General features: G+C 43.7%; 2 protein-coding genes across 2 annotated transcripts; one reads left to right on the top strand and one right to left on the bottom strand.

The window, feature by feature from the left end:
• Nucleotides 1-3,971: 3,971 nt before the first annotated feature.
• On the top strand, nucleotides 3,972-7,851 carry SSTR1 (somatostatin receptor 1). Its single transcript, XM_027458067.3, has one exon. The coding sequence runs from the start codon at nucleotides 4,157-4,159 to the stop codon at nucleotides 5,342-5,344; it is 1,188 nt and encodes a 395-aa protein (XP_027313868.2). The 5' UTR covers nucleotides 3,972-4,156; the 3' UTR covers nucleotides 5,345-7,851.
• A 14,362-nt stretch (nucleotides 7,852-22,213) lies between these two features.
• Nucleotides 22,214-24,741, bottom strand: CLEC14A (C-type lectin domain containing 14A). Its single transcript, XM_072038459.1, is given in 2 exon segments — nucleotides 22,214-23,884; nucleotides 23,886-24,741. Coding segments are annotated over 2 exon segments (1,614 nt in total). The 5' UTR covers nucleotides 24,266-24,741; the 3' UTR covers nucleotides 22,214-22,650.
• Between the last annotated feature and the right edge of the window lie 1,562 nt (nucleotides 24,742-26,303).

Raw genomic sequence — 26,303 nt, 5'->3', positions numbered from 1 at the left:
AAAGAAAAAAAAAAAAGGTCAAAGCATGTTCCCAAATTAGAGCTTATTTGTACCAGAATTTCTTCTTTACAGGACTTTTTGATTGTTATACCTGTTCCTTTCATTTCATGAGGGTGAAATGAGACAATTCTGGTATTTATAATGGTGTTATATCATTATTGGGATAATAAAACACATTATTTGTATTCAAGCATTGCTCCTTTATCAAGTAGTTAAGGTTAGAAATTTCTACTTTTGAATCATGAGCAATAGACAGTTGAATGTTGGCAAAGATCTAGAATTTCTCAGTAAATTAATATATACAGTGTGATAGAACAATTGGCTTAAGTGACTAGGCAAGCATTCAAACAACTCATTTTTGGAAAATGGCAGTATTCTCTAATGTGAATGTAATTTTCCATAATGGAGGGAAACTTCATTGAATGGATATACAGAAATCCTCAAGACTTATAAGTAGGGCACATACTTACTTATTGAGAGGCACATGGTACCTCAATATAATTATGACTATAATGATACTTTGTTTTTCTGGAAATACACATCAACTAGGTATATGTATGATGCCTAGTGAGATTAGTACCTCCACAGGAGTTACAATTTACAGGTAATTTATTTTGAATCATTGCAGTAAGATAGAACACCATGCACAAAAGTACTTCAATAGAAGAGCTTTTACTGATCCTCTTGGGTGCAGGGCATAGCCAGCTGCTAGCATGGCAAATGAATGGCTTAAAATAGGCCAAAGCATGAAGAAAGTGTCCAAAGTACCTCCATGAGTGACTGTGTGTTTATATGTATACAAATGTAATGGAGAACAATGCGGACAAGAACTGAAATTTTGTGCTGATGACACTGTTATTAATCAGCTTCAAAATCAATCCTCTTTGCTCCTGTGTTCTCAGAGGGCAATATGAAAGTATTCAGATTTATAGTCAACTATTGTTAAATGCCAGCTTACAACAATACAAAAGAAAGAAATCCTTTAATCAATACTCCATAAGTAAATGTCCCTTAAAACAAATGCTCACGTAAACAAAAATTGGATTATATTTGAACTATAGGTTTTCAAACAGATTAAAGTGCTGCAATTGAACAGATGTTCTTGTTGATGGGTTTGCAGTTATTTACTTATGCTCATCCTCATATCAGTGACTGAAAGCTGATTCACATTCTCCCAGAATATAAATTTTAATGAAAATAATTATCCAGCTGAATTTATGTAATTGTAGAGATTTTAACAGTGTGAGATAGTATACTGCAAATAAAGACTTTGCACATTTTAGTTAAATATAAACCTTTCCTTTCCTTTCCTTTCCTTTCCTTTCCTTTCCTTTCCTTTCCTTTCCTTTCCTTTCCTTTCCTTTCCTTTCCTTTCCTTTCCTTTCCTTTCCTTTCCTTTCCTTTCCTTTCCTTTCCTTTCCTTTCCTTTCCTTTCCTTTCCTTTCCTTTCCTTTCCTTTCCTTTCCTTTCCTTTCCTTTCCTTTCCTTTCCTTTCCTTTCCTTTCCTTTCCTCTTTCCTTTCCTTTCCTTTCCTTTCCTTTCCTTTCCTTTCCTTTCCTTTCCTTTCCTTTCCTTTCCTTTCCTTTCCTTTCCTTTTCCACTGTATACTGGAAGTTCTGATCCTAGTATATTAGAATATACAACCTCTAAAACTCAACAGAGTAAAATTTGCATGACATCCCTAAGTGTTCTAACATCTAGATATAGCACTCATATACAGCAATAGTCCTAAGACTATTGAGATCATTTGCAGAGGTTGCTCAATAAATGCATTTCTATACATGAATGTAAATACAAAAAGTCCTCAAAATGACCAAAAGTCACAAAGAACATCATTCAAATAGAACTTAAATGCAATTACTAACAAATGGTTTGGGTGTTTTATATTATTTTATTTTTTATTTTATACCATTACGTTTCTGTGTAAGATTTGATATAAATCCACAGTCTTCTTATTCACAGCTTGCTTAAGGCTCCTGCAAAAGTGTGCATTTGTTAAACATAGTACCTACTACAAGGTGTCAAAAACACACAGTGGTCCCATTGGAGTGTCTGGGTGTATATACTGGTTGGAAGTGGTGATCGATATGAGAAAAATCATACAGTCGGAGAGATTACATGTATGTGTTAGAATTGCTGCTGGTGGGGATAATGGGTATGTAGATATATAATGTGTTAGAGAGGATAAATTCCTGATGATGGGTTATAATGAACTGATGTAATGCTGTGTGTATCTGCATATTAAAGTGGTGGGTAGTGATAATATGTATAATTGTGAGGGTGGGCAGACAGTGATAACAAGATGTGTGAACCGTAGGAGGTGATGGGCATGCATGGTAAAATGAGTAGGAAGTGAGGATGCATGTGTGACGTTGTGTATAGTGATGTTGTGGGGGGCACACGGCAGCATATGCATTATGGTGATATTTATGCAGTTTGGACCTGCTGTTCTTGGAAAAGTAGGTGGTGCTCATAGGTGACAGTTCATGTGAAGAAACAGGTTGGTCTCAGGTGAGGTGTGCCCACACATATGTGTGGATACAATAGATAGAAGCAGCTATTAATTTTGTACATATCTGTGTGCTAAAGGAGTCTTGATGCAAGCACGGTGCATGCATTAGTGAATAACCATGTCTAGCTAATAGAGAATGGGCAGGTGGTGGTGGTATGTGAAAGCTGGCTAAGTGGTTATGTGCAAATATGTAAGGACAGACTCTGCATTGAATGATAACGTAGGAAGATAAGAGACATTGCCTGGAGGGAGATGTGTAGGTGAAAGTGATCAAATATGTTTGCCTAGGATGTAGAGGTGCATTAACAGGACATTCTGCTGGTGTTCACATGTTTGTAACTGGTGGTGTGGAAGAAGTGTGTGAGGAAGCAGTATCTGTCTAGGGATGACAGCATGATTAACTATTGTTTTTGATTGTCGTTGTCTGGGATTGGGGTGTGTATATGAAGCAGCACAGTGTACATCAGTATATAAAAGCAGTTTGTGGTGCACAACCCCAACAGGGATATGCAAGTGTTTTAAGTGCAGTATTAAGGGGTGTGCATGTGCAGGAGTGGTGATACAGGTGGTTCGGTTTGAAGTGCTACTGGGAGCAGAAGCAGTACGTGAGGGGACGGAAGAGTGGACAGATGGTGTGTTTGTGTGGCAGCATAACTGGGATGTTCTTGGCACCATTACGGTGCAGACAGTAATGGTGAGCAGTAGTGTGCAGGCTAGTGCCTGCACTCCTAGATGTGAGAAGCACAGAGGCACAAGTTGTGCTGGGGGTGTAAGAACAGGACGAGGTTCGGGACATAGCATGGGCTGTGGGGCAGTGCTGTAAGGTATTGGATGCTGCTAATGCGTGATGGCTGGTGGTTGTGGTGGGATAGGACAAGGTGGGGAGCATGGAGCAGCAGCATGGCTGCAGGAGGTGTAGGCATCGCTGGTTTCAGGCAGTGCTGTGCATGTATGGTAAAGGCTGTGGGGTGTGTAGTCAGTGCCGTGCCTGGTGCCAGCACCATGGGGCGGGCAGCGTGCATGGTGCGGCTGCAGCAGCTGTGCAGGGACGAAGCATGCCAGGCCAGGTAACACTGCCCACCCACCCCTGAACAAGCTTTTGTCCCGAAGCCGGAGACATGGACCCTTTGCCCGGAGTGCCCCTGGCCAGGACCCGGGTGCCGTCGCAGGTAGGGAGCAGTGCAGCACGGAGGGGCAGGAGAAGAGGCTGGCTGCAGGGGGACCTGAGGCGGCACGGCGTGGGGCAGGGGCAGTGCGGGCAGCGGGGGCAGAGCGAGGTAGGGGCAGAGGGGCCGGGGGTGCCTGCCCTTCGGCAGCCCCGGCTCTGCGAGCAGCCGGGGGGGCGGGATGGAAGGCGGGGGGGTGGGGGGGGGAGGAACACCCACTTACGTCTCCTCCCGCATTTTTTTTTTTCTTTCCCTCCTCCTTTTCGTAGCCGGTGACGCGCTGCCGCCTATTAATCATTCACCAGCCGGGGAGCAGCGATTGCTGCCGCTCGGAGCGAGCGGGGCCGGCGGCCGCCTCCGTCCGTCCCCATGCCAGCGCCCCGGGGCAGCGGCGCCGGGAGCCCCGCCGGGATGCTGCGCCCGGCGAGCGGCGGGAGCCTGCGGCTCTGAGCCGGGAGCGGGGAGGTCCGGGCAGAGGATGCTCCCCAATGGCACCTGCACCAGGCTCCCGGGCGGTGCAGGCAGCGACAGCGGCGGCAGCGACAGCGGCGGTGGAGGAGCCGGCGGCGCCTTGGAGGAGGCGGCGGCGGGGGGCATGGACTCGGGCGGCAGGAACTCCTCTGGCGCCCCGAACAGCACCCTGAGCGAGTCTCAGGGCAGCGCCATCCTCATCTCATTCATCTACTCCGTGGTGTGCCTGGTGGGGCTGTGCGGCAACTCCATGGTCATCTACGTGATCCTGCGCTATGCCAAGATGAAGACGGCCACCAACATCTACATCCTCAACTTGGCCATCGCGGACGAGCTGCTGATGCTCAGCGTCCCCTTCCTGGTCACCTCCACCCTGCTGCACCACTGGCCCTTTGGCTCGCTGCTCTGCCGCCTGGTGCTCAGCGTGGACGCCATCAACATGTTCACCAGCATCTACTGCCTGACTGTGCTCAGCGTGGACCGCTACATTGCTGTGGTGCACCCCATCAAGGCGGCGAGGTACCGCCGGCCCACTGTGGCTAAGATGGTCAATTTGGGAGTCTGGGTGCTTTCCATCCTCATTATCCTACCCATCATCATCTTCTCCAACACAGCAGCCAACAGTGATGGAACGGTGGCTTGCAACATGCTCATGCCAGAGCCCACCCAGAGGTGGCTGGTGGTCTTTGTGGTCTACACCTTTCTGATGGGCTTCTTGCTGCCTGTGGTGGCCATCTGCCTCTGCTACATCCTCATCATTGCCAAGATGCGCATGGTGGCCCTGAAGGCCGGCTGGCAGCAGCGCAAACGCTCGGAGCGCAAGATCACTCTCATGGTCATGATGGTGGTGATGGTCTTCGTCATCTGCTGGATGCCCTTCTACATCGTGCAGCTGGTCAATGTCTTTGTAGAGCAGGATGATGCCACCATTAGCCAGCTCTCCGTCATCTTGGGCTACGCCAACAGCTGTGCCAACCCTATCCTCTATGGCTTTCTCTCGGACAATTTCAAGCGGTCCTTCCAGCGGCTGCTCTGCCTCAGTTGGATGGACAATGCTGCAGAGGAACCCATCGACTACTATGCCACTGCCCTCAAGAGCAGGGCATACAGCGTGGAGGACTTTCCCCCGGACAACTTGGAGTCAGGGAGCATGTACAGGAACGGCACTTGCACCTCCAGGATTACCACTCTTTGAGGAAGCATTTCTGCCCCACCACCCCCCCACTGCCCCCAGCAGGCGGGTGAGCGAGGCCAGGGCTGTGGCACGGGGAGGCCGGGAGGGAAGGGGTTTTGGTCCAGCCCACCGACAGCAGTGTTTGGCACAAGAGGGAGCAAAGAAAACCCCATGTCCTCGGTGTGCTGCCCCATCCCCCCTGCCTGTCTCCCATGAGAGTGGGTGCATTTGCTGATGCTTTGACACCCCTTAGTAAACTGCCGCACTCGGCTTAGGCTCTGGCAGCCAGGCTCTGCCACCTCTCTCTGTGTTTGATGAGCGGCTGTGCAGGTCCCACAGCGACTGTCCCCTTTTGTACAGGTCCCCCTCCACCTTCCCCTCAGCTGGTGGGACCCCCCTGCCACTGAGCAGAGCTTGCACCAGTCAAGTCCCAGCAGTCTGGCTCAGATCCCCCCTGAACAACTGCAACCCTGCTCAGCATCTACAGGTACGCACCTGCCCTTCAGAGAGCAGAAACACTGAGAAAAGTCTCCCCAGTGCACACCTGGCCCTGTTAGCAGCCTCTCTCTGCCTTCCCAGAGGGAAAAACAATAAAAGAGGGGAGAAAAAGGCCCCAAGAAAAGGAGCAGCATAATCACGGAGCTGTCTTCTGCTTTGCAGACAGCTCCCACCTCCCTGGGGCTTGGGCTCTCTGTGCTGCTCTCAGAGGAAGCAGAACAGAAAAAGTCTTCAGAAGGAAAGCTGCTTCTTGCTGTGCTTCAGAGCTGCACAGCCGGCTGCTGATAACAGGAGATAAGTGGTCCCATGACCCTCGGGGAGCAGAGCACTGAGTTGGGGGCAGGAGGGAGCCTTGAGCCGGAGGATGTGTGAGTGTGTCCATACATCCAATAAAGTGTGCAAATAAAAAAGCTTAAGGGGAGCACTAGACTGTGAAGTTATTGTCTTGTACCTGCTCCATTAGCCATGAAATGGCAATGAAGGGAGCTGAGACAGTTCTGAATGACCTGGGTGGCTTCAAAGTCACTTTAGCCTACATGGAAAAAAAGGGGAATTAATTCAAAATCTCCATCAGGCTCTTAAATTAATACTTGACAGAAAAGTAGCTGTTTGACAATAGCTATTACCCTAGCTTCTGTTTCTTTTGTTGCACTAAAAGAAAGATAAAATGTGTTTATCATATGTTGCCAATGTAATATACTGGCCCGGAACTTCATAATGTTTCATTTCTCTGAAATGTTGTTTTTAATGTGTGCCAGATGTCTTTTTATTTGATTTTTTTTTTTATTTGATTCTTGTCACTGTGTTGTGAACGTGTTTCTCTGAAGCAATTTATACTGTGTACTTATGTCTGTGGTGGCTACCTGCAAGAGTGCATTTAAAATGGGTGATGCTCAAGAAGGCTCCTTTTCAGAAAAAAAGGTTGTAACTTTTTCTAATATGCTCATCTACACTGTCTCCCTCAGAAAAAAAAAAAAAAAAAAAAAATCTCTTGAATTTTCCCTCTTTCTCTCTTATGAAGTAACATTTTTCATATGTGTGAATGAAGATTTCTTATTTGATAAATTACAGCTGATTAAACAAAACCTTTTCTCCCTGCTCCCCTTATCCCAGATGCAAGAAACAACACAAAGTGTATTAAAACAAGCAGATAATGTTGTTTTTGTTTTGTTTTGCTTTGTTTTGTTTTCTACCACCTGTATTGACAATGTCACGGAGTGGCAGGTGTCCTGGTAGTTGTGACAAATCACTTCTCAAGCACAATACTGTGGTGGTATTAATTATAGCTACTGACAGTCTGAAGCAAAAGACTGGAAAAAATCTCCAGTAGCAACACACCCGTAGCCCTGCACTGGGAGCTACAGTGCTAAAGAAGTGCACGCAGTGTTAAGTGTAAGACTGGCTGTAGAGGCATCTAGCACTCAGAGTAGTGGACTTCCTGCAAGTTCTTGTCAAATTGTACCTTTCAACTTTTCTCAGCAGCAAAAAGCAGGAGACTACTTTGTACATTTCTCTCACTAAAAATTAGATACTGTTAAATGAATGTATAAATTTAGTATTTCAAAGTTGTCTGATTCAAAGCCCATCGAAATGAGATAAAAGATCCTAGTTCACTTCAATGGACTGTGAGTCAGCTCCTTTTAGGTTAAAAATTGCTAATGTGGAAGCTGTTACATCCTTATTAAAATATTTTGTGAAAAGCTTTAACAATTGTAGTTTCTTTTCTTTTACTTCTCAGTGGACCTCATTTAAAGAAAACATGCAAATATTAGTTTTGCTGATGATTTCCATGCACATATGGGGGGAAAAAAGGACTAAATCTCTCTATAAGCTTATTTAACTTTTCACAGAAACCAAACATCTGTCAAAACAGTCAAATGTCCCATGATACCACACGGTGCTATTTGTAGAGCTTCACTTAAAATCTCACTCACAATCTCTTTAAAATGGTATAAATCTCTCTCTCTCTCTCTCTCATCTAGGCATACTGTTATGTATGGTTCGACTAAATAAAGAATTTGTCTACTTTCTATTGCTGGATTTGTTTAACATTAGACACTATGAAGTAAAAGTGAAGAAGCAGTGATTCAAATCAGCTTTGATGAGAAGTTGAGCCTGGTTTTATTGCTTTTTTTTTTTTTTCTTTTTCCTAATTTTGCCTTTAAACAAAAATGTTATGGATTTCTGTACACCTGCCAGCACATGCACTTTAATTTCAGTCTTCCCAGACAGAGTGAAGAGGGTCGGTGATTGTACTTGGCAAACTACCCGGCTGCTGCAGCAGAGGCTGTCGGTGACACAGTAGATGGCAGGCTTTCCTTCACAGAGATGCCCTGGCTCACTTGCAGCCAGCCCTGCTGGTCTGACTCCTGGCTAAAACACGCCGCATAGTTTCAGTTTGGAAACAAAACCTACTTGTACTAAATTAACAGTTCTTCCTGCTATTTTTCACCCTGAGTTTACTTCGACTTTGGCAGTGGGAGAGGTGATCAAATGCTGTAAATGACTCTTGATTTCCTTTGGAAGAAAAACAGTACAGCACCAAATTTCTTGGTGAAATTTTGTCCCTTTATACTGTAATATAATTTATTTACAACTAAGTAAACCATAATTTATAACTAGTGGTGTGTTGCTCAATTTTCCCTGTGAGTTTAATATTTAAAAAAATACTTCAATTTTATACACATCACTGAATCCCAAGCAACTTTTCCCATTCTTTGTTTAGCCTAAGACCTATACAAAACAGTATGACTGCTCTGAATAACATGCAGTGGACTGCGTCATTTCCCTGGGTACAAAGAGAGAATGGCCTTCACATGGATTTTCCTATCACATACATACGATACTTCTGAAGCATTTTCCCACTCAAAGAAGAGCAAGTGGGAAACTACTCTTCTTTCTCACCAGATTCTCCAGGAAGCATGATTAGATCTAGAAGTGCATCCAAGAAGACACATATCCTGGGGCTAACTGCTGCCTGCAGACAGTGGGCTTGGAGCAGACTGGCTCTTCATATCTCTGCTGTAGATGAAAAGAGTGATGGCCACAGGTAGATCCTCTGCCTTCTGAGATGGCCCTCACAGCAGAGAACATCACGCAGTATACATTTTTGCATTTAACACTGAAAAAATCCATCTGATTTCTTCACAAAGAAGAAGCATCAGATTTCTGAAAGTGATGCGTGCATTTCTGAAATGCCAGATTCCCATTGTGTTGGGATAAAATGGTTTTGTATCAGAATAAAATGGATTTCTGGTTGTTTTTGAAAAATTGAAAGTCTGCATTTTAAACATAATCTTGCATTCTGTATCAACTTCATGGCCATTTGTCCATATATTCTATGTTAACCAGTTTACTGAGATCATCATTATAACTTTAAACATTAGGCTTAATGTTACTGAAGTAAAATGATCCTCTGATGAATGATTTATGTAGGATTTGACTTTTCTCTGTTGTGTTTCCAGAGCAGCAATGTGTAAATTAATGTGTTTAAAATATATATATATAAATAAAATAACAAAAACAACAACAACAACAACAATAAAAAATCAGTCCAGTGTTCTATATTTCGTCCCCTAGAATCTTTACCTGACTCCAGGGCTAAAGACAAAACATTAGTTGTGAATCTCTAGAGGAGAATAAAATATTTTTACTGCATTATGTATTCAGCACTTCCGTCTTCTTTAACACAGAGCCTTGTTGGACCAATGACTGCAAGCAAATCCACAGGAAGAAAAGGTAATTTACTAATCAAATTTCTCTTTGAGAATAGTGTTTTCAAAATATTGTATTTTGTAGAGAGAAACAAAAAAGAACAGCTGAAACACAGAGCATTTCAAAGTGTTTCACTAGACAGCTACAAACTCAGCACAGTTTTCACAAAATGCTTTTCCATGAAATCTCTCTATGCCCACCCCCCTCCAACCCTGCTTCACCAAAACCCTAAAATCTGGTTTTAGCGTAGGCAGCCATGAATGAGAAACAGCAGGGTGATGGGTCCTACCTGAAATATATGGGTTTCATCTCCTGTCTGGACTGAATAGATTTGCCATTATATGCTTATCATTTCTATGGCAGGTAGAGTCACCTTGAAAGCAGTATTAATATACAAAAGGCCCATTCTACTCTCTCTTTTTTTCAAAAAACACATATCTCTGCATGGGTTCTTATGCTATGAAACATGAGTAACACTGCAGGGTATCTCTGTGGGTTATTGAGCTTCCTAAGTAGAAAGGTTAAGGTAAAAGTGCCAAGATGCATAGCATATGAAGGTTGGAGGACAGCGAAGAATCACACATTTATAATCTGGGACCTAGTGTTCATTGTGATGATGACTGTAACTGGTTTGTATTAGCTCACTTTCTACTGCTGCTGACAGTGCTGTTTTCTGTATGTAGGAGCCTCATCAGTCATAAAAGTAGGATGACAACAGAGGGGGAGGCTGTGAGCTTCTGCAAGGGTGCTGCAGTGCCCTGTACTTGGCAGAGCTGAAGATGCTGAGTAACGTTGCTGCTGACAGACTGAGGCAAGTCAGGGGACTAAGGTTCATCCATTTCATGCAGAACTGGTAATCACACACACGTTTGCAACAGCAAGTTCAAATGGTCATCTGGAATAGTTCAAAATGAGACACAAATGTACAAAGCAAGTATGCAATATACATGTAGCCTGCAAAATGCATAATTATTCTATGTGGTCTGTTAGACCAAAAGGGATGGATTAAGATGTTATGAAGGTTATGAAGGAGCTCATGATCAATAAAATTCCAATTAGAATTTCTGGACAATTAGGTTGTGCTGTTTTACTACTTAAAATATCTAATCATTTATTTCATAGAATCATTTAGGTTGAAAAAGACCTCTGAGATCATCAAGTCCAACCACTAATAGGAAGTCTTTTCTGTTTTTTTTCATGCTAATCTGATGTCTAGAGTAAAATTGAAGTCTCAGTTCTGCTGTAGATGTGAGTCCATTGCTGAAAAGATTGGAGCTGGTAGGAGAAAAAGCTCTTGGAGGAAAAATGTTTGGATAAGAACTGGAGTGGCTATACACGGAGATATCTATTTGATATTCAGAAGGTTTGAAGCTTACTAACACACACTGAGTGTTGCAGGTGCCCAGTGCTTTAGGAAATTGCACCTCACACCTTCTACGTGGACCAACCATGCCTTGCCTCAGCTAGGATTATGTAAGCATCTCCATCTGAGGCCTAAACCTGGAAACTAAGGGAGGTTTTGATTTGATTTCTTAATTAGTTAGGTTAAATAGGTTATAATATGTTGTGACTGTTGTAACAAAAGCACCTTGTCTATCAGCATACTGGCTAAAGGCTAAGGATCTTCTTGCCCTCTGGCTTCTGTTAAATACAGACATAGATGGATCTTGCCCCTCTATCCAGTCAATAAGAGACAAGTCATGGATAAAAGAAAAATTTGAAAAGTGCTGGCTTACGGAGCAGAAAATCAATACTAGTGTTAGTGGGTTTATTTTCTTAACATTGCATCAGAATTGTTGTTTATATCATTTGGTCACAGAAAAGAAAAGATGCTCCGAGAAGCTAAACTGTCTGTACAATATTGTAAAGCAGCTTTTTTTAAGGAGCTATATATGTCTTCTTGAAAAAGTAGAACAGCTTTGATATTAAAACAAGTTTGTTATCCAATGCCTTGTATTTCCTACACCATCTTGTATTCTTTCTATAAATTGAGTGTCTTCATAAGAAAAGATGCTTATTTACCCACTCTTGGTGACTATTGAAAACTCATTTCAGTGATGCTTTGAACAGCTACACCAGCTAAAGACCTGTCTGATCCAAGGTTCATGCCTTAGATTCATACAAATTAATTACACAAATCAATTGCAAGACCAAATGGATGAACAAAAGAAAATTCAATGAAAGGAAAGATGAGAAGCACAGAGAATGGATTTTTTTTTGATGGATATTTTGTTTTAATTTTTAGATCAGTAGACATTAACTGGTCACATGATGAGACCAGAAGAAAATGAATCTTACTTTCTGCTACTTGTGTTACTACAGGATAGTACAAAATCCTCATCAGTTAACTGTGCAGAAAAGTGATGGGATTGGTGTCTCGGGTGACTACATGTGAAGTTTTCATAGATGTAGGGAAGGTGGGGTTTTAACTCTCTCTGATGCTATTTCTGTTGTTTAAGGTGGAAAAGGAGATGGAAAGGTTGTGGTGTTTTATGGAGTGCTGTATAAGAAAAAGCAGAATATTCCAGGTATGTTCACAGTGGGGCTAATGATTGTTTGGATATTTGGGGAGAATGGACATGAAAGAAGGCAGAATTGGTGGATATCTTACCACCACTAAGCACTGAACAGTAGTACTCAGAGCCTTAGAAAGAGGGAATTTGAAATGGAGAAAAAGCAAGTGTGTGGTGTCTGGGAAAGGTCATTTAATTAAGAAAAGAGAGAGAGGAAAAAAATAGGTACGGTACAAGAGTTATAAAGTAGGACTTAGCTCTTTCATTTAATTAATTTATATTGTTTAGGGTATGGCAGATACATGAATTTTCAGTTCAGCAAAAAGGATAAAATTCCGTTTTTTATGTCAGCTGCTATTTTCAAAGCTGGCTGTTGTTTTTGAAAGTTAGAAAGTAGCTAGGTATTTATCTAAAAACTAAGTGATAACGTGACTTTATGAAATTACTAGAAACTTAGGAAAGCAATGCAGAAAACATAACTGATTTTTTTTTAAATGTTAATTTACTGTGGATTTTTTCAGTGCTTTAAATTTCGTGGGCTATTTTCTTTCCTTTTAAATAGAAAAAAAAAAGTCTTACAGTTTTTTTGCTGAGCACAAAGAACTCTACATCAACAAGACAGAAATGGAATGTAGCAACATATTATCTTCTCTTTTACCATCATAAAATTAGATTTGCAGAATTTCTTCCTTTAAAAGCATCTTCAATGCTATGGCTGTGAAAACTATTTTCCATAAGAGAAATACATGCTCTTAAGAACAAAAGGTAATGTTCACATATTCCTCTCCACAGACCTTGAAACTCTGAACTTTGCAGGCAGAACTGAATTCCCCAAATGGTTTATCTAATTTACAGAGGATTTCAGGTTTTTGTGTACTCATTTGAGAACCTTTAAGTAGAACTAAGATTTACAAGAAAATAAGTAAGATAATAAACTGATCAGGAAGGAAGGAAATCTCCCAAATAATGCATACTTTGGGGAAAAAAAATTGTCAGTCATACTTGCACTTAAGCCAATTCTAGAGTCTGTAGAAGGGCTTCTCCTAAACAGACAGATTTTTGCTTAGATAAACTATTCCCACAATGTTATATTTTACTAGGAAAGCATATTCTCTCTAAAGGTAAATAAATATATACAAGTTTTCATTTTAACACAAAATAAAAAAAAAAAAAGCATTTAAACCTAAGTTCTTGTCTTTCACTGCAGCAAAGTAGGCATTATCTAATGAGCCAGTAGGATGTTCTTTTGAGAGATCTAAACTGGATTTATGGAATCACAATGGATATCAACAGCATTAGTGTGGACAATTTATCTGAAAGTAATGAAAGCTTCCTCATTACTAACTGACTGATATATAGGCAAACAAAAGAGGACTTGTGGTGTAAAAGCTGCAGATATATAATAATATGTCACTGAGTATAGGGCAGAGCAGACCATGATGAACGTTGCATATTAACAGGTTGATGCTCTTGTGCTATACTGTCCTCATCCTCTTAAGCTTCAGGATCTAGAAAAGAATGAAAACCAACTTTGTTTTACTTAGGAAGACTAACACGTATGTTGTTATGAGTAAATATTCTCTTAGGATATCAGAGTTGCTTCAAATGGACCTGAATCTACTTCATCATCTCAGTGGTTAGGTATAATTGAAAGAGAATCAATTCACTTTAAGTGCCATTAGCACTGCAGAGTTGGAAAGGTTATTGCTGAGAAATGTAGGAAGCTTGTATTATGAGAAACAGCTGCATGCACCACATACACACAGCTTATTACTTATTTGAAGAAGGAAGAATTAAAAAAAAAAATACAGGGGGAAGGGACTGTGTTTTTGTGTTTGTGTGGGTGTGTGGACTACTATCATGGCAGGCTGACTAGTACCTAAAATTACAGACTTCTTTAATAACTGTAACTTGGCATAACTGGTGTCGTGGTTCCGCTCGAGTGGGCAGCCGAGCTCCACCACAGCCGCTCTCTCACTCCCCCTCCTCAAAGAGGAACGGGGAGAAAATATGTGAAAGGGGCTCAAGGATTGAGATAAGGACGAGAAAATCACGCAATAATTAGTGTAACGGGCAAACCAGACTCAGCATAAGAAGACAGATAGTAAGATTTATTGCTCATTACTAACAAGCTAGAGAAGTGAGAAACAAAGGAAAGAAACCAAAAGCGCCTCCCCCCCATCCACCCTCTTCCACCTCCTCCCCCCGAGCGGCGCAGGGGAACGGGGGAATGGGGGTTATGGTCAGTCTACAGCACTTCTTCTCTGCCGCTCCTTCTCGGTCACTCTCGTCCCCTGTGCTGTGGGGTCCCACCCACGGGATGCAGTCCTTGACGAACTGATCCTGCGTGGGCTTCCCACAGGCAGCAGCTCTTCCAGAACTGCTCCAGATATGGGTCCGTACCACGGGGTCCATCCCTCAGGAGAAAACTGCTCCAACCTGGCTCCCCTACGGGCAGCAGCTCCTGCCAGATCACCTGCTCCTGCGTGGTCTCCTCTCCACGGGCTACAGGTCCGGCCCGGAATCTGCTCCGGCAGGGGTCTTCCACAGGCGGCAGCCTCCGTCGGTGCAGGGCCACCTGCTCCACCGTGGTCTCCTCCACGGGCTGCAGCATGAAACCCTGCTCCACCGTGGTACTCCATGGGCTGCAGGGGGACATCCTGCTTCACCATGGTCCTCACCACAGGCCGCAGGGGACTTCTGCTCCGGCGCCTGGAGCACCTCTCCCCCTCCTTCTACACTGACCTTGGCACCTGCAAGGCTGTTTCTCACTCCCTTGACTCTCCCGGCTGCTGTGTGGCGCAGCAGTTTTTTCTCTGTCTTAAATATGCTCTCACAGAGGCGCAAAACAACATCGCTTATTGGCTCAGATTTGGAAAACAATGGGGCCCTTCCCAAACATGGGGCAGCTTCTAGATCTTTCTCACAGAAACCACCCCTATGGCCCCCTGCTACCAAAGCCTTGCCACGTAAACCCACTACATTCCACCCCTCGCCTCTGTGAAAAACATATTTAAGATTACTCACAATATACTCTTACTTTACAATTATCACAACAATTTTCACAAATTTCACTTAAATCAAAAAGAAAACAAAATTCACCACACCTAAATAAACATAACATCATCACAGCACCGACAAGGTGGACATTTTACACACACACCACCCCTCGTCCCTTCACCACACTAACATCTCACAGTTACTGCTTTCTTAAATTCTTCACAACTTGTACATTCTTAACAATCATCCTGCGCATATTTTGCCCGTTACTTCTACCAACTATCATCCTTATCTCAAATTCCTCGAGCCCCACGTTGGGCGCCAAAAAGGACTGTCGTGGTTCCGCTCGAGTGGGCAGCCGAGCTCCACCACAGCCGCTCTCTCACTCCCCCTCCTCAAAGAGGAACGGGGAGAAAATATGTGAAAGGGGCTCAAGGATTGAGATAAGGACGAGAAAATCACGCAATAATTAGTGTAACGGGCAAACCAGACTCAGCATAAGAAGACAGATAGTAAGATTTATTGCTCATTACTAACAAGCTAGAGAAGTGAGAAACAAAGGAAAGAAACCAAAAGCGCCTCCCCCCCATCCACCCTCTTCCACCTCCTCCCCCCGAGCGGCGCAGGGGAACGGGGGAATGGGGGTTATGGTCAGTCTACAGCACTTCTTCTCTGCCGCTCCTTCTCGGTCACTCTCGTCCCCTGTGCTGTGGGGTCCCACCCACGGGATGCAGTCCTTGACGAACTGATCCTGCGTGGGCTTCCCACAGGCAGCAGCTCTTCCAGAACTGCTCCAGATATGGGTCCGTACCACGGGGTCCATCCCTCAGGAGAAAACTGCTCCAACCTGGCTCCCCTACGGGCAGCAGCTCCTGCCAGATCACCTGCTCCTGCGTGGTCTCCTCTCCACGGGCTACAGGTCCGGCCCGGAATCTGCTCCGGCAGGGGTCTTCCACAGGCGGCAGCCTCCGTCGGTGCAGGGCCACCTGCTCCACCGTGGTCTCCTCCACGGGCTGCAGCATGAAACCCTGCTCCACCGTGGTACTCCATGGGCTGCAGGGGGACATCCTGCTTCACCATGGTCCTCACCACAGGCCGCAGGGGACTTCTGCTCCGGCGCCTGGAGCACCTCTCCCCCTCCTTCTACACTGACCTTGGCACCTGCAAGGCTGTTTCTCACTCCCTTGACTCTCCCGGCTGCTGTGTGGCGCAGCAGTTTTTTCTCTGTCTTAAATATGCTCTCACAGAGGCGCAAAACAACATCGCTTATTGGCTCAGATTTGGAAAACAATGGGGCCCTTCCCAAACATGGGGCAGCTTCTAGATCTTTCTCACAGAAACCACCCCTATGGCCCCCTGCTACCAAAGCCTTGCCACGTAAACCCACTACAACTGGTCAGACAGCTGACAAAAGAGAGAAAGATCCTGATTTTGTCCTAAGAAATGGGTAATATTTGGCTGAACACTTACTATAACGTATCAGAAATGAAAATTTTGAGTGAAAAAAATATATATATCTTTCAAAGCAGGGAACTGCATATAAATAAAGGAGATTGTAAAAAAGAAATTAAAAGGAACAGCTAAAAAGTTAAAGCTTGCAGGTGGCACTGGAGCTATTTAATGATAGGGGAACAGATTAACACATATTACCTATCAAAAGAAGACATTACTAGACCTCTTTCCCCTAAGTTAAAAAGTAAAAGTTAAACACTACACCATAGAAAAGTACCAAATTTAGAGTTGAAATCAAGTACAAATAAAGAAAACAAAAGAAATGAAGAACTTTAGCAAATAAACGGTAAATTTCTAAAGTAGACAAAACCGAAAAAAAATGTCAAGGAACATCTGCCTAAAGACATAGTAACTACAAATTGAAAATGCAGTAGAGGAGGAAAACGACCAGTGTGCTCACTACTGATGAATGATGATCGTATTTAAGAACATTTCAGGAAGAAAGAGCCATAGGGGAAAAAATGTGAAATCTTATTGTCTGTGTTCATTATGGACTATCCTTTTTCTTAAAGAAGGAGGAAGGATGAGTCTGTGGAACTTCACCAGAATTAAGAGTTTGTAGCAGTTCTGGTATAAATCCACTAAAAGCCAGTACAAAACCATCATCAGAGGCTGATGTTCCCCTAAGACTTCAGAGATAATTCTGCAATGAAAGAGCAGGACACTATGGATAGCGGTGAAACCTGCTGGAAACCACAGAGCTCTCTCTGGGGAGTTGTTCAGCTCAAATTTCTCATAAATGATCTGGGGAAAAGAGAGAGATATAATTCTATGAGAACACCAGCACCATTCTCTTCAGTGTTAAAAAAAAAAAAAAAAAAAAAAAAAAAACACTAACTGTTAAGCTATCATAAAAAACTGAAACATACCTGCAATGGTTTCTAAATTTATATTTCACAAGGATTCCAGCAGGATAAGAAAGGGTGCAAAAAACCATAAGTAAACTATCAGATCTATAGAATATTTTTTTTAAGTGGAAATTGACTCATCATCTTGGCTGAGTGAAAAAGTGCATAACAAAGGTATAGAAAATTGAGAAGATGAATGGATCTATTTTTTCATGTCGCATGTAAATTAATTGTGCAATTAATTGATACGGAACGGTTGGATGTTATAAGTAATAAATAGGATTCAAACTCTATTAGACAAACTGATGCAAGTCTACCATGTGTGACATTGATGATACCCAGTCTCAATCTCATTTTATAACCTGGTAGAGTATCTAGTAGAAGTGCCACTTACAGATGTTGGCTTTCCTATTCTACTTCCAAAAAAAAGCATTTGCTATTGTCAGAGACGGATTACTGATTTAGGTGACTTTTAATCTCACACAAACTATCTGTTCTTATGTTCCAGGGAACAGTGTAAACCATTCTTATCAATCCAAAACACAAGACCTACTGGTTATGTTCCAAAAAACAAATCACACTTTGCTGAAATATCGCAGGCCATGTGCTTTTCCTTGATTAATGACTGAATTTTTTTGTTTGCAGACCACTGCATTCTAAGTAACAACTACCTGAATAAATATGCAACAAGAGGATGTTAAGGATGGATACATCCTGGTTAAAGGTGGATACTTGCCTGAATTTCTTATCTCTTCCTCCTCAGCTCTTCCACTACCTGGATTCTTGTTCTTTTCTTTACCCAAGAAATACAAAATAATGTTTGACTTTGCCCCATCCTTCTGCCTCAAACTTGCAATGTGGAAGGATTGGCAGGTGGCAGGAGGGACAGGACACTATAATTGTAGGAGCACCATCATGTCTCTGCCTTCTCTGCCTCCACTGCTGCCTTCAGCTACCTCACCTATGGTAACATGGTCCTTCAGTCCTTCAAATCTACAATACAAAAAAAGGAAAAGAAGGCTTGCTGGATTCCCTGTTCACATTCATGTCTTCCAGTGCCAGAGCTCTACAACTCCAGAAGGGAAAGGCAAGGCTAAATATTGGAGGAAGAAGGAAAGGCATGAAGTTTAACCTAGTTTAAAGCACCAGGAGAGTGGTTACTGTTGCTGCCTCAAGTTGGTTATATATCTGTTAAACGCATGAACCACCACTCTATAGCCTTGATAAATATCCACATCCTGTAGCAATTTAAAATATATTTTTCTAGAAGGAATTTAACATGTATCAGTGATTAAGCTTCATGTGATAAATGAGGAAAGATAATGAGATTTGAAAATATAAAAAATATTAAGTGATGGGAAATCATGCTTCCTGGGGGAAACACAGAATCCATTCATTTTGAAATCTTCTTTAAGCTTCACTGCACTCAAAAAAAAAAAAAAAAAGAGGAAAGTTCTCAGAATGTTTGAATTTTGCCTACATCCACTTCTAGCTTTCACTTTAGTCCCATATCACACTTAATCAAGCAGTAGTATAAGACATTATTTTTAAAATTGGGAAAGTTAAAATTTTATTTCTGATTATCTGATGATTACAAACCATTAAAAAAAAACACCATATTATATACTCATAAATAAAATCTGAAGCCAACAAATGATGTGCCTATTAGTCAGACTATCTTTGGAGAAATTAAGGAAATCTAAACACTAGATTTAATACTTGGCAGCAGGTCACACTTTTTGGACCACTGGGATACATGAGAGGTTTGGCCATTCTACCCTTTGCAGAAATAAGCATTTTAAAATGTGAACTCATAGACTTGTGTCCACTGTTTTGTTAGCATTACTTTGTTACACTCAGTCCCCTAGGGAATTTGCAATTTAAACAAACCACCAAAAAGAACAAGTAAAAGTACTAAACCACTTAAAATCCCCCATACAAATCTAAAAGTCACAGATACAACGTTTATAATGACTTATGTAGCTTTAATATGGGATGAAAAGATGTTTTTCCAGCACCAGAAAAAATAAATAAATAAATAAATATAATATGCTTAAATAATATAAATAAATTATTTTGAGTGAAAGGAGTAGTATGTAACATGAGGGACCAGGTCAAGATTTGTCTCCATCTCTGCTCTGTTTTGGAAAAATATTTACATTTGATTATGTGTTTTACATACTTTGTTAAATAAGAATTAAAAGAAAGTTGCATCCAATTTCATAACTAGACATTTTTAATATAAGTGTTGTTATGGTTATCTGTACTCACTATGACCTTATTCTCCTCATATGGATGTAAATAGGAAACCCCGCAATGAATCTGACTAGCATAAAACTGATTCATCACTGTGGTATGAGCCAATGGTACATGATACAAGCCAGCTTTGGTTTCCTACCAAAGAAAGACATAATTAAAATTGAGAGTGGAAAGTAAAAATGATTTATCCTTTCTCCCAATCCCTCTACTTCTTGGTCTGAACCATTACAGAAAAGGAAGAGAAATTTGTACTCTGCCAGCTCAGGCATTTCAAATTCATTCAGGTGTCAACCAAATCCAAATGCTATCGGCTTTATATTCTCTTGGCTGCAAAAAGAAGGTAAAGCAGCCCACAGAGAGAAAACAGGAATCTGTAGTATGAAAAAACAATAGTGGCTATGGTGAAATTATGACCATCTAGCTTTGAAGAGATGCAAGACTGTGAGCTTGTTTTTAGGAAAGTGACTTGCACAGCTAGAGACCTAGCTTTGCTGATTTTTCTGATTTAATTTTAGATCTGTGTTTTACGGTCATTTAAATCCAAGTAGGCTCCCTAGGCTGTCTTTTCAGCTGATGTAGAGAAATGGTACTTTTAGGATGCAATTCATTGGTCCTGTTTTCAGCTTCTATTCTAAAATGAGATTAATTGTTATCTGCATGTACATATTTCTCTCCATTAGAAGAGTAGGTGAGTCTAGACGAAAATAATGCAAAATAATCTCCTTTCAACTGAGTCAAATTACAGACCAGGGAAAACAACAGAATCCTTGTGTTGCCCTTTAGACATGTGTCTAAAAGGATGATCTAATGTTTAATCCTGAACCTCAAGTGTAAGAAAAAGAATTCTGAAATCCACATCTGATTCCACAGGAAGCCAATGCAAAGAATGAAATGAAAATAATATGATGAGATAGGCAAGTGGTTTGTAAGAGCATGAACTTGTGGACTGAGTCAAATCCTGAGGTGAAAAAAAAAAAAAAAAAAAAGAAAAAAAAAAGTAGTAACAGGCATATAAGTCAGCACTTAGATATGTGCTTGATAAGACTCCTGAAACAGAGAATCAGAGTATTTCTAGAGCTTAGAAAAATGTACCTGAGCAGTCATACCATCCAATTAGGAGTTCCATTATCTGATATGTGGGAAAAAGGGAAAGCATAGAAATAATAACTTGGGGAGGCTCTCACTCATCTTAGTTTCACTGCTACTCGCTTTTGGAGCCCCTTGTAGAAGCATGGAGGACACTGTGCCCTGGAACAGATTACTTACAGTGATGGTAACAGAAACAGTATTAAGAGGAAAGGCATTAGTGGCTTAGTCATTTTCCGTATCTGTGCACATTGCAATGCAGAATCAACCTCTTACTGAAGCAGAAAAACGCTTGCCTTCTGTAACACAAATGTCAGATAAACAGATTAGAAAAGTATGCAAATTGTGAGATAGCTTTGTACTGACTAGTATTCTGACCTAGCTGCATTTAATTCCTGTCATAATAAAGTAGAATTTATAGCTATAGACAGCCTAATGGTTCACACATGTCTGGGATACCCTTAAGAAAAGCAAAAGGCTGTCTCCCAGAAGGCTACAGGCTATCATCATTAAAACAAGAGAGAGGGAAAAACAAACACGCTATGTCAAACTTTATCCTTAGCAGAAGTTTATACCAGATAAATCATAAAGTCTTTGCTTGCAGGAAAAATAGGCAATAATAGGCTTTATTGTTTGAAACAGAGTTTTCCAAATTCAAAAGGAAAGTCACAAAATGAAAGAAGTCAAAGGGTCAGGTCAGCTCTGAAGGGAGGAAGAGAAGAAAGAAGAGAAAAAAAAAAAAAGGGAAGGGAAGGGAAGGGAAGGGAAGGGAAGGGAAGGGAAGGGAAGGGAAGGGAAGGGAAGGGAAGGGAAGGGAAGGGAAGGGAAGGGAAGGGAAGGGAAGGGAAGGGAAGGGAAGGGAAGGGAAGGGAAGGGAAGGGAAGGGAAGGGAGCTTAGAAAAAAGCATTCAACTTTAACGTACTCTTAAAGGAAGAAAATATTTCCCTCCCTTCCATGCACCCCAAAAGGCTTAGATGAGCTCCTGTGTCTTACTGCACTCAGAAAACCTTGAATCAATATTTAGCATTACCACTTTAATTGAAAATCAACGCTAACAATAGGTAGTGAGCATCAGCACTCTGAGCTGCACTGAAAGTGAGTGGAGTGGTCAGGAGGAAAGCTGCTTTATGGGAAATTCCAATGGGAAATCACAGAGGAAGTGTTTACCTCGATTAGAAAGGGGCACAAAGGGTGAATCCTTCTTTCCTTGCTCTCAAGGGACTCCGTGGAAAACAAGATTTCAGAAAAGAGTGGGAATCGAATGCAGTGGACCCATGTTAACCCATCTCACAGTGTGAGAAGTGTGCAGGAACCTTGTCTGATTGCAAGGGATCCCAACGCTGCAAGCAGAAACCACGTTTCGTACCGACACACCCTAGGAGCAAAGCTGTAACTGGAAAATTTGTTGTTCTGCTACAATAAAAATGAATATTGTATGAAGTTACAACCAGAGCAGCTATTTAGGCTTTAAATAATCCTTTATTCTTTCCATCAGCTGAAACATAAAACTGAAACCCCATTAACCTCCCCTTTCCTTAGCAACTTAGTGACCTTCAAGGTATAGAAATGCTCTTTGTCTGTAAGACTATCAGTCTGAAAGAGTATGGGTCACGGTTTCCTCCAAAATTACGACGGTTCCCATCTCCAAACGTCCCAGCAATGAGCACAAAAAGGAAAGCCTCTGGTCGAGGAACGACGTCTAAATCTCAAGGCACGAGCGGTCCAAAGCGTCCGCTTCTCAGCTGCTCCCAGCAAGGCCCCCGGGGAAGTTTTTTTTGGGGGGAAAAGGGAAACCCGCAGACGGCTGCTGCTGCCGGTGAGAGGTGATTTTGGAGGCTGTGGGTGGCGTGGGGCAGGGACCGGCAGGCGCAGGACAGGGGTCGGTGCCCGCCGCCCCTACTCGCCGCCCGCTGCCCCTCGCGGCTCCGCGCCGCCCGCCTCCGCCTTGCTGCCGCCCGCCGCCGCCTCCTTGTCCCCGCCGTCCTCCGGCTTCTTGTTGAAACACACCTTGAAGACCCCCAGGACGGTCATGACCAGGATCACCAGCACCACCACCGCCACCGTCACCAGGATGAAGACGTAGTTGGAGGATGAGGAGTAGGCGGAGGACGAGGTGGAGGAAGGCGGCGGGGCTGCCGGCTGCTCCCGGCCGGCGGGCGGCGTGACGGGCGGCCCCGGGGAGCCGCCGGGACCCGGTGTGGAGAGACGGCCGCCGCCCGCAGCTGTGGGGGCCGCCCCCGGGTCCGCACAGGGCGCCCCGTCCGGGCCGCCCGGGGCACAGTCACAGGCGAGGCCGCCGCTGGCATCGCGGCACTCGGCGGCCGGGGCGCACTGCCCGGTGCCGGGCCGCAGGTAGCCAAAGGGGCAGGGGCAGACGGGCTCGTCCGTGCCCTTCCAAGCGAAGCCGCCGGGCTGGGGCTGGCAGGAGAGCAGCACCTCGCCGCCGCGGCACGCCACGGAGAGCACGGTGCCCGGCGGGCTGAAGCCGGGGGCGGCGCTGTGCTCGGCGAAGGGCAGGCGGTAGTCGAGGCCGAGGGCGGCGGCGGGGCGGAGGTCGGGGCAGGCGCCCTCGTGCTCGTACCTGCAGGCGTAGCCCAGGCTCTGCCGCTGGCAGTTCTGCTCCTGCCAGCCCCAGTCCCGGCCGGTTGTGGCGGCCGCCGCCAGGCGCAGCCCGGCGCAGCGGGCGGAGATGCAGCTCCGCACGGGCTCCTTCACCCAGCGGCCGAGCGCCGCCGGCACCTCCCGCGGGGCCGCCCCGTCGACGGAGCCCTCCCAGGAGAAGCCGCGGAGCGGCTGCTCGCCGTCGGTGCAGGCGGACACGTTCCTCTTCAGCCCGACCCAGAAGAGCCCGGGCCCCGCCGCCACCTCCGCCAGCAGCGCCAGCAGCAGCTGCAGCTCCGGCTCGCTGCCCACCCAGGCCAGGTGGCCCCGTCGGCGGCCGCAGGCGCTCCGGGCCTCGCCGTACGAGGCGTTGGCGAGGTGGGCGCTGAAGCAGGCGCCGGCCTCCTGGCAGCGTACGGCGGTGGGCGGCTGGGGCCGCCCCAGGGCGCAGGCAGCGACCAGGAGCAGGCAGCAGGGCCCGGCCCGCCTCATCGTCGCCGAGGGGCGAGGGCTGCCCCGGCGGCTGTGGCGGAGCTCGGCTCGGCCCGGCTCGGCTTGGCCCACCCAGCGCCCACGGCCCTCCCCCGGGGGCCGCCGGAGGAAGCGTGTCAAGAGCCGGGCTTGACCTCGGCATCCTCCGTTTGTTGGCGGGCAGCGAGGAAGCGTTGGCCCGGCCCCGGCTGGCGGGGCTCCAGCGGCGGTGGGGAGAGGGTGGAAAAGTCCCGGTGCCCGCCCTGGCTCCGAGAGGGACAGCGAGGGCCGGAGGACCAGCGGCGGCGGCCGTGCCTTCAGAACTGAGGGGACGAGGGTTAGGTGAAGCAGGGCAGCCCCGCCGAACCCAAAACATCAGGCAAACACTCGCCAGAACTGATGGCACACTCATGTTTTGAGAAAGTTGGCCTGAACGCATTTAGAGGTGTCTGCGCCAACGTCCAGTGGGTTGTTTTTAAGTGAGCTTAAGTGAGCTGCTGCAACTCTTCTTCCACCCGCAGTTTGCAGGCTGCTTCATGTTCATACTCCATACTGTGGTACCCCTCTACCATTACCTCACATGAACGTTCAGGTGCATCAGAATCTCATTCCCAGGCATTTTATGTGGCATAAAACCAATACATACATGTGCATTTCATTTTCCAGCTTTCACTCCGGAAGAACCCATGTCGATGTTTTTAGTCTAGCAAGTGTGATGCAATACAGATTCCTAGAGTCTGAATACTCAGAAAAAGCAAATAAATTAGCAGGAAAAATGAAAAAGCATCATTTATATGGAGTTATTTTTAAAAAGTGAGGTTCATCAGTAGCTTCTGTTTCTGGAGGAGTGACTTCTACAGTCTTGGACTGAGGCTCCACATGGATTCAGTCCTGAACAAAGTCCCCTCCCTGCTCAAGCATGCTAGTAGGCTCTGTGTCTCTACAGCCCATTCTTAAGAATTTAATTGCTTCTCAGGTGGAATAAATGTGGATGATAAGCCTGATTCAACTAGTTTGAGACTGACCTGCATGGATCTCATTGACTCTAGGCCCACACTTATTCTCTCTGGCTTCGTCAAAGAAGGAGTTGAAAGACCAGCATACAGACATACAATGTGATGAAGCTCAGAAGCACTGTATATTTTCATATTTTTTAAATATTCTAAATATTTGGCAAATTTTACAAGCTTTCCAGCAGGAAACTGTTGTGACAAACTGTTTTAGAGACGGTGTCCTCCTGAAGCCCAGTAGCTTCTGCTGCTACCAATGCAATGTCAGAACTGCAGTAAGCCATACAGAAGAAAAATCAAAAGCTTAGATTCAGGCTGTTCCACTTGCCCCAGACCCTGTGTCCTGAATCAAAAATGAATGCAGGAAGCACACAGTGGTCTCTATTCACAAAATCTCTCTTTTTATTTTTTAATTTTTCAACAAGAAGATGAGGGGCAAAGGGGCAAAAAAACCATCTATTATCAGTTCTGTAAAAAATACATTCATGGTATCCAGTATGTAGCTCCATGGTATATCTATCATGGTAGGTATGTTAGCTCCTGGGTATATCTACCCAGGGAGATGTTAATGCTTAAGAGACAATGCTAGCAATTCCTTATTTTGTCTGTCTTCTTCCTGGATACTTAATGACAAGAAACTGCAGCAAGGTGCTTTTAACCTCCATTTTCTGCCAATATTTTGGATAGCCTTTGCATTCTTATTTTCAAGGTGAGCACAGAGAATAAAAAAGAAAAAAGAGAAAAAATAATAAAAAATAAAAATAAAAATAAAAATAAAAATAAAAATATATATGTCCTAGCTTCCTTTGTTCCATTTAGTTAATTCTCAATAATTAACAAGATTTTCTTTTTATTTTCAAATAAAGTAGACTTTCAAAAGTTCTTTATGTCTTTTCAAGTAGAATTATTTAAATACCTTTTTGAGATCTATAGAAAATACAATAATTGAGTCTGTCCCCAAAATATGTATCTGTTAGTTACTTAATTTTTACTTTGGGCAAACGTTACTAATTGCTTTTACAGTCCTGCTAGACACTCACATATACAGAAATTCTGTTTAGCACAACTGTAAGAGTTAGCAAAACAGCATTTCAAAATACATGAAATAGAAAAACTGGATTAGGGCTAAACTGAATTCACATGTTCATAACTGTGTTTAAGCAGACAATTACATTCAGTTTGTATTTTTTTTTCTCATACTATTCAGCAGAACTGAAACTAGGTCAAATATTGCCTATATTCTTACAATTATTATATTTCAAGAGCACAAACTGCTTAAGTAAAAATAGTTACATTAAATTTACTATATACAGCTGGGAGTGTAATTAAATTTGGGTGGCAGTAGACTTAGTTTTATAGAAAGCAGGTTTTTATAACCAAACAATAACCTGTTGATTGAATTCTAGAGGAAATAAGAAATTTGATTAATCAAGACATATAGATGATGGTGCCACTGAAGTGTTTCAA

This window comes from Anas platyrhynchos, chromosome 5 (assembly GCF_047663525.1).
Source record: "Anas platyrhynchos isolate ZD024472 breed Pekin duck chromosome 5, IASCAAS_PekinDuck_T2T, whole genome shotgun sequence".
NCBI classification, from domain to species: domain Eukaryota; kingdom Metazoa; phylum Chordata; class Aves; order Anseriformes; family Anatidae; genus Anas; species Anas platyrhynchos.
Note: the sequence above shows the minus strand (reverse complement) of the source record. Positions and strands in the feature narration are given on the sequence as shown.